Source organism: Orbicella franksi, chromosome 2 (genome assembly GCF_964199315.1).
Source record: "Orbicella franksi chromosome 2, jaOrbFran1.1, whole genome shotgun sequence".
In the NCBI taxonomy this organism is placed as follows: Eukaryota; Metazoa; Cnidaria; class Anthozoa; order Scleractinia; family Merulinidae; genus Orbicella; species Orbicella franksi.
This window is the reverse complement of record NC_138146.1, coordinates 5,589,512-5,604,064: the sequence shown is the minus strand read 5'-3', so window position 1 is coordinate 5,604,064 and position 14,553 is coordinate 5,589,512. Positions and strand designations below refer to the sequence as shown.

The 14,553-nt window shown below is 38.3% G+C and overlaps 1 protein-coding gene across 2 annotated transcripts in view; it reads left to right on the top strand.

Moving 5' to 3' along the window:
* Positions 1 to 409: 409 nt before the first annotated feature.
* The window catches only part of LOC145477865 (uncharacterized), a 47,732-nt gene continuing 33,588 nt past the window's right edge, over positions 410 to 14,553 (top strand). For both annotated transcript variants that reach the window (XM_081455720.1, XM_081455719.1), the window contains exons 1-12: positions 410 to 540; positions 3,933 to 4,079; positions 6,159 to 6,254; positions 6,682 to 6,772; positions 8,760 to 8,911; positions 9,053 to 9,138; positions 10,925 to 11,087; positions 12,757 to 12,829; positions 12,967 to 13,038; positions 13,828 to 13,928; positions 14,239 to 14,321; positions 14,460 to 14,553. The exon at positions 14,460 to 14,553 is cut by the window's right edge and continues 69 nt beyond it. In XM_081455720.1, the coding sequence (XP_081311846.1) occupies positions 481 to 540; positions 3,933 to 4,079; positions 6,159 to 6,254; positions 6,682 to 6,772; positions 8,760 to 8,911; positions 9,053 to 9,138; positions 10,925 to 11,087; positions 12,757 to 12,829; positions 12,967 to 13,038; positions 13,828 to 13,928; positions 14,239 to 14,321; positions 14,460 to 14,553 (1,218 nt within the window). In that variant the 5' untranslated portion in view covers positions 410 to 480. The remainder of the gene's footprint in view (positions 541 to 3,932; positions 4,080 to 6,158; positions 6,255 to 6,681; positions 6,773 to 8,759; positions 8,912 to 9,052; positions 9,139 to 10,924; positions 11,088 to 12,756; positions 12,830 to 12,966; positions 13,039 to 13,827; positions 13,929 to 14,238; positions 14,322 to 14,459) is intronic.

The window sequence follows — 14,553 nt, the reverse complement described above, 5'->3', positions numbered from 1 at the left end:
CTAGGATTGCTGCAGTAGAAAATCGAGCCTCGAATTAGGTCTATTGTAACACAGAATTGAGGGTAGAATTAGAGAATTATCTCGTTACAACGGCTTATAGAGAATCCCGATTTTAAACTATGCTGAGGGCAGATATTTCCGGAAGGAGAGATTAAGGAATAATTTATAATAAACAAAAAATCGAGTATAAATGCATTGAAATCGCAACAGTACTAACCAAACAGAATTCCTTGTTTTTGCAATATTTGGCGAATAGCCAAGACCTTTACACGTCATCGATTCCGCACGCATTGCGTGTCAAATTTTTCTTTGTTTGTCTGTTTGGTTTTTTTTTTTTTTTTTTTTTTTCGGCCAATGATGCTCGCCGCGAAAGCGAAACATCCTAATCCGTATTTGTGCAGTCAGGTGTTACATATTCCTGTGTTGAATTCTCTCGGTATTGCATTAGTTCTTCCTGTACGTTGATAGCAACATACAAACATGAAGAGAAGAAAAAGATTTAGGAAGCGACGTCGTAAGACAGAAGGAACCAAACTGCAAGTAAGTTTTTGATTTCTAGCATTTCGAAACAGCTCAGATCCGATACACGCACTTCGAATGAATCTTAACTAATGTCGCAATTAATTGAAAAATGCAGACGTCTCTATATCTCGGGCTGTAAAACCAAGCGCTCCCTCTTCTCAACTTGACCAAAAAATCGAGCTAAGTTTATCAAGCTTTAGGACTGTGGTGTCTCAGGTAAAAAATATCAATTCTAAGACTTTCTAAAGGAGTATACAAAGCAATCGTGCCGGCGAAGAGAAGACGGCTTGCGTGATACAGAGTCAATATTGAGGAGTCCATTTCAAACCACTGAGAATACACACACACTGCTTGAACTGCTACTGATACCATGAAAAATTTCTTCTTTTATATTTTTCGTCATGAGTTAGACAGTCGAGTCTTGTATTATTACTCATTTATTATTACACAACCTAATCTGCTCAGAGTCAGTCATTTGAAATATGTTTCCGGTTATTTGTATCTTACTTGCCACAGGATGATGCACATGTCTATATTCCTAATTTTCTACGCCCGCAACGGCAAAATTTGCCATAATTAGCATTTACCTTAATTAGACGGTATGGTTTCCAAAAGCATTGGAGAAAAATCGCCAAATATTGAATCAGGAAAACAATGGTTCAATTCAATGGTCTGAAATGGCAGACTTCTGTCTGAACAAAGAAACCTGTAATAGCAGCTCGCTTGGGGCACCTATACTATTTCAGTTCAGCTCTTCGTCAGCGTACTCGACTGGATTAAGAACAAAAGGATAGAGCATGAAATTTTATGGTTACATTTGCGGTACGACGTTATTCCACTCGAACTACTTCAAAATAAAGGCTAATTCTAAATATTTTGTACGACGAAATTAATCAACTCAATCTTACAAAAGAGTGTGCTTATCCGTAGGTTATCGAATTCTTGGAATCGATTCCTAAACGCAAATCTGCTGACACCAATCTGCAGGCCCACATCTGTAGGGACCCCGAAATGAGAGGCAAAGAGTGAATTTTACAGTAGTAGTGATGAGATAATCACATTATTTCGAGTATAATTCAACGTAAGTAAGCAAGAATAAAGTTCCAGTCAAAGACTGTCAAAACTGCACGAGCCAGCCAAATGAAGTTCTTTGTCAATTCATACGTATAAATGTATTCGCCATCTGCCAATTCGACCTCTTGAAACTGTCTGCCAATTCGAATTTTAACTGAGCAGTGGAAATTAGAGCTTAATGTAAGTTCAGTATCCGTAAAACATTTTCTTCGTTCCTGCAAAACATAATTTGAACCGAACACTCGCGTAATCATGTAACAAGTCCTTTGATCCGGGGTGACTAATTTATCGCGTGACTTTTCAATTGCCACCAACTTGGTGTAATTTTAAAGTGCTAGTATGATCACATTTTTCACTCCTTGAGGTGTATCACATAGTATTTCACGTAAGATTATAAACGCCTGTTATCGTTTGCTAATATCTGCATAAGTTCCGAAGATATTTAAGTTTGAAAAATGTATAAAATATGCGAATAAGAGGACTGATGATGTCATACACCCAACCCCCAGTATGAATAGAGCTATCTCGGTCAATTTGCAGCAAAGACCATTGAAACTCGGCAGGCTAATAGTTCTACAGGCAGTACACCTACGGCTATAATAAATTATGTTCCCATGGCAAATCACTCTTTCCATGCCCCTCCAACCTGATTTCATTTTAGTGCTTTTCAGCTTGAAAAGCATCAAACAAGACCACAAACATGCTTGCTGGATGAAGCAGGTAAGACACATATCGAAATAGAACGTTTTAGGTGGCCAGAAAAGCCTTTGATATAGGGGAAGTCTTCAAGCCAAAAACCACACAAAAATCACACTTATAATGGGAAAAAAAAAAACAGTTGAAAGGGAGATAAGAGAACACTAGGAAAACAGTATTTGCTGCAGGTTTTCCAGAGCCTCTAGATAACGTAGAAATTTGTAGACTTAGACGTTCGTTATACCGTTAACAGGGAGCCAAATTGGATATTCCCTTTATCATACCTCCGTGCCTGTTCGACGTACCTACAAGTTTATTTTTATTCGTCTGCCATTTCTTTAATGTCTTGAGCGATCTTGAACTCCTCGCTTCACTGTACTCTCATAAAGCACGCTTCTTAAACTAATGAGGGTAGCCATAGGGATATTTATCAACATGTTTATTTCATTGTGTGGTTTCTCAAGAACAACCGACAAGAAGACAGAAGGCCGGACGAGGCAGCAGATTACAGAGCCGCGAGAAGATGTGTATGCGCGAAAGGAACATCAGAAAGTCTCCAAAATGTGCATACTAATGAAATGGAATAATTATAATGTAGACTGAATCGTGACTCCACAATCTCTAATGTTGGTAGCCAATCGGTGCGCCAGTTTGTTCGGCATGTGTACGATTCGTGGAGCGGAAATGGATCTAAAATGGTGAACATGGAGGGAGAGTGGCTCTGAACTCTTTGAACTCTTCAAATACGTGGATTTTACGGGATTTTTACCAAATCGTCACCAAATTGAAATCGCATTTGGATTTCTTGCTCAGTTGTTCAGCAGGGTTTCTCCAAAATCACATTATATTTAACAACGGATGAACCGTTTTGAAATAAAACTTGGCATGTAATTCGTATCTGCATGGTCAGACCTGGTCATGGTTTACAATCGCGTGCTTACAATTGCTATAACAGCAACTCTCAAAATTTGTGGTTTTTGTCTCCACAGAAGAGCAAAGTAATAACAAATTATCAACAATAATATTAATATTCTTTTGGCAATTTTAATAACTGATGTGCCAAGCATAGATTTTTGGGCTTCTTGATAAAGACTCAAACTAAAATTGAACTAGCAGTAATATTAATCGTAGATTAGGGATTGCGTTCGATATGTTGCAATTGCGTGGTTGCAGTCTGATGAGAAATATTATAATTGTTTTGTGTTTCGATGTGTTATTCACACCACGTACAGTTGCTTTGTCTTTGCTTTCAATACTCGTAGACTTAATCTTCATACACTATGGCAGGGGATTTTGTTGATTTCGCCAATCTTTTGCACACGCTAGTACACACGAGAAATTTCTGCCATTGGCCCGTGTTCGAAAGATAACGATAAGGTCTTGATAGGGAGGTCTTGATAGTAAATTTCTGGCCATTTTATTTCATTGTCAATCACCTCTATCTAAACTACTGCCTAACAATAATTATTACAGGTATAAAATTTAGCTTTAAATGGTGTTTGCCTTTAATAACGCATTTCAGAAATGCTTCAGCCTAAATTTTGAAAATTCATTATCAGTTCTAGCGGCCCTTAATTTGCTTGGAAAAGATACTGCTCATCAGAATTTAAAAAGAGATAAAATTTGCCCTTCATTTACAGAAGCAAAGAAATGGCAACTACTCTGGTCATTCTCCAAACTGGTTAGTTGGATTCGCTGGTATCGTGCAGAAGAAGATGTGGCCAGCGCGCCGATCTCGAACAGACAAGTTATGGGAAAACAAAAAGAAGATAGAATACCAAGAAAAGGTTTGAGTTTAAAATCTTTGCGACGTACATAAACCTAGGGGACGTATAACTACTGACCTACCTTCACTTAGAGAGAGATAGAGAGGGAGGGGGGGGGGGGGGGGCTGGAAACGGAAATGGGTGAAGTATACTTTATTAGAAAATAGCCCAAAGAAAATACGCGCGCTAATAAAAAATCGTAGCTCTATAGAAACACAGAACTGACACGAGCTGTTGACGTACTGATGTCGCGAGCAAAGATAATTTACATTTTGATGATTAACGTAAACAATTTGTTTTCTTTTTTCGTCGCGGTATTTTCTAAATGAAATAGAAAACGTGTTATCCGTATTTCTATTGAGTTGTAGAAACTCGAAAAAGCTGTTGAAACTCTCGCCTCTCGGCTCGTGTTCCCATAGCATTTCTCGTTCTCCCAAGTTTCTAATCGTCTTTCTTTTACTCTATAGAAACACGGAAGATGTTTCGTATATCATAAATTTCATGTCACGCCCCTCTCTTACCAAGGATAACGAATTTCAAACTTTCGCCACCCACACTTTTCTTTTGAACCTGATAGTATCAAGGTTACCTATGTAACTTTCTACTTTGAAGACTTACATAAACCTCCTCAGAACTCGTTTGTAATATAATTGCTATACCCTCGTATCCGCCCCACTTACAGTAGTTCCTAAATCTGTACGTAAGTGGTTCGAATACTAGGTGTTGGATTTTAGTTTAAATCACCTGGGCGTCGCCATGTTGGGGGTCAGAGATTTCGATATGGAGCCTGCAGAAAACGATTTCTCAGTTGGAACCGGCTGTACACGTCCATCCAGAAATTATTTTATATACGATTAGAGGCATCAGAAGCAAAATCACCTACAATCCTGGTCACAAGTGTTGGGACAGACGGCAGATGACTTTACAGGCAGCCTCTCTTAAGACCAGGATCGCGTAAGCCCGCAAACCCCCCTCCCCTCTGTCAATGCTGATAAAAATCTTGAAGAAAAAAAACCTTGACAATAGCTTCAGAATAGCCACGTTTCAAGAATTGTTCGCCTCCTAGAACAGTATTCTCGAACTAAAGGGGATAATAACGATTTTTCAGCAATCACGTTTCGTTCCAACACAACTGTCTAACCACTTTCTATTGTCCCTTTTTCATTTTTTACCACATCCGATCTAGTTTTCAGAATAGCTTCATTTTCTTTCAACATTGCCAGGGGGGAGGGAGTCAGTTATACTTGCTTCTATTCATCTTTTTTTTCTTTTTAAACGTCAAGGACGTAGTTGAAATCGTGGGTTTTAGCGCGCAAAAGGGGAGTTGTCCCAACAACTTATGGCCAGAATTGTAGGTGATATGCTTCTGGAGGCACTTAATGCTATAATTTAAAAACGCCCCACCCCGAAGTGACCCATAAATTCCCATCAAGCTTTGCAATGGTAAACGTGGTGGCGCGCAGGAAATTTGAAATCCTAAAATAACAGAAGCTAAACGGCCAGCATTCAAAATAGGCAAGGAATTATCGACTTCAAATCACTGAAACAATTTAACACAGAAACCAACTTTTGATATTGAACAAAACTGTTTTAGCCAAGATTTCCTTTAATAAAGATTTGACTGTGTTTCTAAGTTCTGTGAAACACTCGAATACAACCTGGAGTAACTAATTGTTGTCACTCCCTTGTTCCGAGAATGTACGCAGTAGCCACCTTAACAATAGTCAAAGCACTTCTGGAGAAATATCATTTAAGCCTTTAGTCATCATCAAACAATCAATCCTAAATCAGTAGAACCATGCGTCATAATGCTAAGGAAGAGATTTCGTTGAAAGCTACAAGTTAGTGTTTTTTCATTCATCCCAATTCAGTCATGTAAGTTGCGACTGCCCTGCCTTTGAGACGAGTGCAAAGTCGTACATCATTTTGGTCGACACCATTTGCAGACAGACATAGAACCAAAACGAAATAATATCCTAAACTATTCCTCGGGCCTCGTTACGCGAGGAAAAAGGAGATTTATGTATTGTATATCTATATGACCAGTGATAACGTCTCATCCTAACAGATTATAATTCTCTCCCGTCTTTATTCTTCAAGTGCAACAGATTGGAAAGACATCTGAAGTATCATCATAATTTGCTTGAACAATTAAACAATTTAGTTCACGATGGGAGTTCAAAGGAGTTTGAGCAGGTATGGAGCTCACTTTTTCACGATGTCTACTTAATTAAACCCCATTTAAGTTCGGAAAGTCTGTTGTAATCTCGCTGACATTCGTATGGAACGGCTTCAGGACACCTTGACTTTGATCGTGCAAGTTATTTTTTTCCCAGTAGGTATCGGAGAGTAGTCACTAAGAGCTTTCAAAGGCCGCTCGCCAGTTTTCAGGAACCCAGATTCTTATTTTCGATCTTTTGTTAGTGTCCAACGATCTCATTTCCTGTCTGTCTTGGTATCTTTTATGATCTTGAACTGCACCCCCAAATTTTAATTTTAAAAGAAGCTATACAATGATTCCTTTGAAATTTCCGACGATCCCTGTCTCATATAATATGTTTATGTTCTTATAGACATTATACTTTTTCGTTTCACTAGTGGTGTGTTGTTTTTCCTCACATAGGAACTGACCGAGATGTGTACAACCAATGCTAAAGTGTTGTGCTACATTTTGAAAGGAGATCCACTGCGTAATCTGCCATCAAACCTTCAAGGTATGCCTAGTCTAACAGACAACCTGCCAGGCCTGTGGAGTTGTGTAATTAATAGTAAAACATCAATTAAATGAATTGCAAAATGAAATACCTCAAATGTACGTTTTTAAGATTATTTATCTTGACAACCAAAATACTGAGTTACCGTAAACTTATCTGACCAAAGACAGAATTAATCAAATATATGGAGATATACGGTGATCCTTGAGGAGGAAAACGTACAATGCAAACCAGATAAACCAATCTCACTGACCCGGCTCGCAGCTTTTTAGCAAATTTTCTACACTTTAAACAAAATTATGTTCTGGTATAGACAAATAGGTTGGCGTGGATTGCGTCAGACGTCTCTCTTATTGAAAGAATCGCGAAGTTTGTATTGTCCATTTAAGATGGCCGAACACAGTTTTCAAGTGCCTATGCCTAATTCACCATTACTTTTAAACTATTTATGCTTTGGCGCCGTTTTTTGCAAGAGTTCAAGTTTAACCCCAGAAGGGTTTGATAGATCATTCACGTGGTTTCTGAACTATTTACTTGTCAAATTTCTTGAACTTCTAACGACTGGATCGTTAGAAATCGGCAAGTTTCTGCAAAAGCAATCGGTCTCAATTTTTCGAGCAACTGCGCATGCGCTGCATTGAACTGGGTTCTTTCGGTAAGAAAGAAAAAGCTGAGAATAGCTGGGTTCTTTGCATCGTTATCTTTTCTAACTTACCTTTGTAATAAAAGACTAAAGCCATCAATACACTGCGTTCAATTTTGAAGAATAATAGCACATATAGTGCGGACGTTCAGCAAATAGAATGATCGCTGTATCGACGGCATGTTTGTTTTTTGCAATCCTTGTGCGCGCACTGAATCGCATTAGTAAAAGCGCGCGAAAACTGTGTTCGGCCACCTTAAATCTGGTATTTCCACAAGATCCTGAATCGTAGATCGTAGATCCCTTATTAAGTTACTCAATGCGTTGATGAAGGTGTCGACTCGTGAATAGCCTCCTACCGCACGACAGTAGTGAGGACGCCAGCAACACAACAATAAGCACTCAAGCATGCGCAAAATGGATAATTGCCTTATTTTCGGTTCCATACCTCCTCGATACAGTACAACAAGATGGCAGACTTATGCTTATTCTTACGCTTATGCTTATACTCACAGCAGCTTGTTCTCTCTTGACAAAAGCATAAGCACAAACACAAGAAGAAAAAAATTTTCTTTTTCTGCTTGCGTTTGTGCTCATGCTTAAGCTTGTGTTGTGGACGTCCTCACTACAGTGTTCTTGTGCTTGTGCTTATGTCGTAGTGGATTGTTTACATTAGTGAAAAGCACTTGTCAATCATTACGTCGCATAACGCCAAAATGACGTCACACAATCAGCGAACTTGGAATTCACACATTTTTCGAAAAAGTTAGAACAGCTCCAAAATTGGTTCAAGCTAAAAATATAAAAAAAGATTAGAAAATAAAAAAATAAAATAAAATAAATAAAAAAATCTAAACCCAGAAAATAAAAAAAAATCTAAAGAGTAATAAAAAATATAACAGCGTTATAAAATGCAAATTCGCACTACAACAGATATTTAAGCTGAAAACACCACATTTGGGTGAAACGCCGTTTGAAAGCATAAATTTGAGGGAAAGTGATCATCAACAGAGTTTAACCACTTTTTACTTTACTTGAAAGCAGCGCGGTAACTTGGATGGACGGATGTCCCTGTCCGATTCTCCAGGCCAAAATGGGTTAACTTCGGAATACGATGTATCAATGCAGTGGCGGATCTAGGGAAGGGGCCCGGGGGGGAGCGCCCCCCCTTATTTTGGGTAAATTAAGAAGAAAATCACAGAAGGAAGAAAAGCCAGCAGGGCAAGCAAAACAAACGCCCCCACCCCCACCCCCTTAGCTCAGGGTTTGGATCCGCCACTGATCATGGGATGTTGGTATTTGCTTTGTGTTTCATTTCTTTGTTTGTTTTTGTTTCTCACCTAGGCCTATTTGAAGATGCAATAAAAAAGGATGCTTTTTTGAAAAGAGAACTTAAGCGTCAAGACGTACCACTTGTTAATCACAGAACTGGGCTTGATTCTGCTCCAGTCGGTCGTAGTCCAAGACAAATTCTGACTTTTAACCCTATTAAAAAGGTAGCAGTTTCCGTAATATGATGTTTACTTTGAACTGATTGGTACATTTAAAACATTTTTATTCCTTTTTCAGTTGGGTAATTCGGAGTTTTACTGAACAGGGCTTCTTGCATCATCTGATATTTATTTTTCATATTGCAGACGAAGCCCTCTTTGGATCAATTACCAAACGCCTGTGATGTGGAAAGAGAAAACAAAACCGCCGCTAAAAAGAAACGAGTACCAAGGTCTGTATTATCGACTTATTTTAACCATTTAGCTTTCGATTTTACAGTCGAAATTTCCATCTTTCCGATGATTCAACAGCAGGTGTTGAGGAGGATATTTGATTTGGCCGGATTAAGAGTATCGATAATACAACAATCAAAAGGCCTTTTGGCCTGCCTCGTGTCACTTGTCTTTGGGCGCGGAGAAATCCACTGCTAAACCAAAGTGTAAAATGCAAGCGTAACGCTAGATAAAGGGGTATATAGAATGGTCTTTGCGAGCTTTTGCGTGCATGCGAGCCGTGCGTTTATTTTTGCAAGCACGAGCAGTGATCTGATTTGTCTTGCGAGCAGCGAGCCTTCGTAAATTTTCCGCTAGCCGGAGTCTCTACAGCTGTCCCTATGATATTACAAGAAGGAAACGTTGTTTTGCGTCAAGTAATCTGCAAACTGAACAACATGTACTCGTTTTGTTCTGGCGAGAATTGCGTTCAAAAAGATGGTGATTAATTTCTAAAAGCCAGCATATCTTATATGTCTCACCAGAACTGCTCCATGGAATTGACTGACGTCATTGTGACGTCACCCGTTGATCACATGATCTCCATTTAACCCCTATTTCATATTTAGCTTCAGGTTGTTACAGAAGCCAAATATCACTATGATTGGTCAAACGAAAAAGCGTTGATATAGTTCCCATCCTCAGACAACCTTGGTCACAGGGGTTGGAAAAAATCATTCTATACACATTTTGCCCCTCATCACCCCTGAGCAATGTTGACAAAACACTTTCATCTAGCACAAGATTGCATTTTACCATTTTCCAACATTGAATGGGGGAATAGGGTTGTTGACACTCATTCTGTAAGTATTACGATTATGATTTCATGATTTTGGCATTTTCCAAAACAATTTGTCCATAATTGTGGCTTACACCTCCAAAAGCTACATGTAGGCATAAATTACGTCACGTATCTTCACGTGAGTCAGTGTGTGCACGCTCAAGGAGATTTATTAAGAAGCTTTCTAACACGACGATGTCGACACCACGAGAAGAAGCTAAAGGCTGCCAGACTAACGCTAACCCTAAGGATTCGCACAATTTCTAGCAATCGAGTACACTTTAACAAGAATCTGAGCATGCGAGCAGTTGCAAAATTTTGCCAGCACGAGCAAGGCATCACTCATCTAATTTTTCCGAGCAAATCGAGCAAAGGTCTAATTTCGCAAGCACTTGTAAATTGAATGAGACCATTTGATACCCTAAATAAAGTAAACAGGAGCGCATTTTGACTTCCGGTCTCAGATTAGAAATACAATTCGATCCAGCTCGATCTGGCCCGATCCGACCGTCACTGACAATCAATTCTTGTGATTTATACCTGTTTACTTATTCTCGGAAAGTGCGCGTTATATGATAGTTTTTAATCGGTCATTGTGATCTCTCGAATCTTCTTATTACTAGGGTTGCCTTTAGTTTTTTTAAGACTTCAAAAACAGATTGTCTTATTCATACTGAGCAAAATGGAACTAGTAAATCAGAATTTGTACCTGACTGTGCATATATCTTGCCACTGAACAATCGCGAATAAAGACCTGAGCGATCATGGAAGCGTAAACATATCACTCGTATCGTGAATTTTCAAATTCCGCACTCTTTCGTGCAATTCGTTTATGTTGTATCTATTAAAACTGTCCTGAATAGACAAAAATACATGCGTGTTATGAGCAAAACATCTAATGAAAAAGAATTGCAGCTGTAATTGTGTGAAGTTTTATTGCTTTATTATGGTTGTTTATTTAATAGGAAACAAGGCTACCATGTACTTGTGCGTAAGTTTCAAGAGTCCGAGACTGTTGTTGTGGACAACTTGAAACCTTCTGATAAAGGAGAACGTTTGATCACTGCCTTGGAAGACAAGATTGGCCAACTACCCTCTGGCTGTGAATTCATGTCTGGAAGTAAAAAAGTATGACTTGATTAACTAGTCTACTATTCTAAGTGTTATTCTCTTTTAAACAATTGTATTTCCAAGGATAGAGCTTAACTTTTTACAGGCTGTGTCACAAAGAACGGTTCCGATTTCTGACTCCAAAATGGATTTTCTTCATATTTCTAAGTACTATTGTCTATCCATACAACTAAAATGCAGTTGAAATGATCCGAAACTTTTTGTTTCTCTCCAGTTTGGAGGACTTATCAATCACTAGTGTCAATATAAGCTGTGAAACAGCCATTTGTTTTATCTGTTGCGATTATGGTTTTCAAAGTTGCTAAATTAGCTCCAAACCTCTTAAAAAGCGTTTCTTTCCACTATCATCGCGTTTTATGTGATTTTTGTTCTGGCATGCGCACAAGTCAAAATTTTGAGATAACCTTTTCGGCTTTTATATAAATACACAGGTATTTTTTCGCCTTTCTTTTTTCACCTTTTCCTATGGTTTTACTGCAGTTGTTGACCTTCTTCTGGGCTCTCCTTCAGTTCAAGGATTTCCGAGAAAGCATCATCGAGGCGGGAAGTTCTTACCACGGAGAAGCGAAGTGTAGTTGATGGAAATTTTCCTCCGAGTTTTTCACTCGAATTTCCAAGGATTTTCATGCAAATTTCACGCACAATTGACCCAATCAATTAATGAACTGAGACCAAGTCTCAATGTACAGACTCAAATCGTGTGAAAGTTTTTAATCATTTATAACTATGTATCCTTGCATGCAATTTATTGTTCTTAACACCCTTTTTTACGTTTTCATACTGTACATATTTTTACTTCTTTGTTTTATATTTATACTTATGCAAAAACTTTTATCTTCACTTTTAAGCTTAATAATGACCGAAATTCGGTCGAAACGTCGCGCGCTTTTACTTGTGGTTTTTACTTCAAATTGTTTGAAAAAACCTTTACTTATAATAATATATACAATATACAATAATACATAGTCCTTCTGTGTTAAAAATGTTATAGAAGACAATTAAAATATGATAAAACAATTGAAAATACAATTGAAAGCTAAAATACGTCAACTTTTATTAAAAAAGCTTTCTCAGTTTACCCCCCAAAATGTTGAAATAATCCGCTTCAGCTATTTCTTTAGGGAATACGTTTCACTCTTTAATTATTCTAACGAAAAGCGAGTGAAAATAGCAGTTTACCTTACCATTTGGCTGTCTTAACTTAAGTGAATGGTGGTGCCCTCGTTTTCTTATAAGAGAATAATCCAAAAGAGACAGGACAGTTAAGACTGTTAAGTTCATAAAATGTCTAATAGCATTGTAGCAGAGATACGCTACGACCTCCTTGACCCAAGGCTGGTTCAATCAAGCGTTCTCAGTCTTTCTTCGTAGTACTAATGGTAGAAATATGAAGAACACCTATTTTGGAGTCCGAAATCGAGGAGACCGTTCTCAATGAAATGGCCTCTTAAATTGGCAGGGTAAATAAGACCTCATCTAAGCAATAGTTCCTTACTTGCTGCGAGTTAAATTAAGGACTACCACCATTGTCGTTGGAGCTGGAACTAAAAATCGATCAATTCATATTCAATTGTGTTTTGGATAAAAAAATCGTTGATGCTAACCGTATGGAGAAATACATCAGCAAGCAATGATCCACTTCTTCCTCTTTTTTCCTTAATCTTAGCTTCTAAAGAACCAAACGTTGGAAGAGCAAGGTATTGACCGAAAATCACGCATCGTTGTAAGACGTCTCCACGGTAAGTTACTTCTCACATACTGTCGGTCAAAAATTAAAGACGCTTATCAGCAACATCGATATTACTGAAGAATTAATCGCGTTAAGTAACACAATATATTTTGGGTATTGATATATTTTACTTTTACTTCATTATAGATGTGGATTCAAACTCTGGGGCATTTGGGGTTCAGAGAAAGAAACCAGAGAGCAGTACCAAGCCAGTGAATGGTAATAAGCACTTCTAAGGATTTAAACATGTGCAGTCAGTTTTTCAGTCGTAACGGTGGCCGATTTTCCATTCGTCAATAGAAAATCTCGTAATTTCAATTTGTCAGAAAGTTTAGTAAGCTAGTTAGAATTTACGAAATCTGTACCAAAAGAGCCAAACAAAAGTTAGTGGGCAGCCGCTCAGTTGTAACCACATGGTCACAAACAATCCAGAGACCAGATGCTTCATCAAACAGGAGGGACAATGAAGCTATCGTAGTAAAGTAAGGCGCGCGAGTGGAGTACTATACCTTGCATACGGCCGGTGCGCCTGAAATTTGAATTGACTAATTAGGATTCAGCAGGCGGTAGAATTGGTTGATGTAATCGTGTGCGTAAATTTCCTCACTATTTTCCAGAATCTCCTCGCTATTTTCATTGCTTAATTTTCTAATGGGTACATATACCATACTTGATGATATTCCAACTTATTCTGTGCTCGATTTTCCGTGACAAATCCTTCGTCCGCCATCTTGGAAGTTTCAGGTAAACTAAATTTATTGACGAACTTAAATCGGTCCCACTGATAGTTCATTTTCCCGTTGATTTTATGGGGGGTCAGTAGGGGGGTCAGTAGGGGATAGTAGGGGGGTCAATAAGGGGTCATTTGATTGGGAGTCAGTGCTTTGTCGAAACCCGTTTCCATCGGTGGAATACCACAAAAGAACATGGCACTCGTCATAGGTTTTTTTTTTAAATAACCAGCCAACTTAAAACATCGATCTTAATTTGCTTTATACTTATTATTAGGTATATTCACCGAAGTAACAAGAAAGGAAGCTTCTTTTAACAGAGTAAACAAAGAGCAAGGCATGGATATCGCATTTGACGGTGCTCCAGGAACAAATCAGGTAATTAAATGCCTGTGGAGAGATATAAAGTTGGATATTTTCCTATCATTTTGGTTTATTACTGAGTGGGACCAAAATGAGATATTAACTTCCTTCTCAGTTTGCTTTCCGTAATTAATTTTTAATTCAAACCCCTTGGGGCCAGTTTTTCAAGGCTGGATAACGCTAGTCACTGGATGAATGTTCTTCCAGTGCATAGGTGTAGACAAGGAGAGTTGTGCTTTCCACCGGATATAAGTGATTTGTCTTTAATTTTAGATGGCGTTATCCATCCTTTCAAAAAGGCTAAAATTTTCGTATTCTTTTCAAGACTGGCAGCTCTCTGAAACAGTTATCCAACCAGCCTTGTGATGACAAAAGCAGTGGAGCCGTAAGAAAGAAACGTTTGCCAAGGTTTGTAATAATACCACAGAAAATTTTCAGTTTAACCCTATATCAACTTTTGGGAAAAAAATAAATACAGTCGCCAAAGGTAAATACAAACACTGATAAGATCATTTTGTCGAGTTTTCTTCACCTTTATTTTTGCAGTAAGCAAATCTACCAACTATTTGTTCGTAAGTTTCAAGAGCCCGGGACTGTTGTTGTGGATACCCTGAGACCGTCTGACAAAGGAGAACGTTTA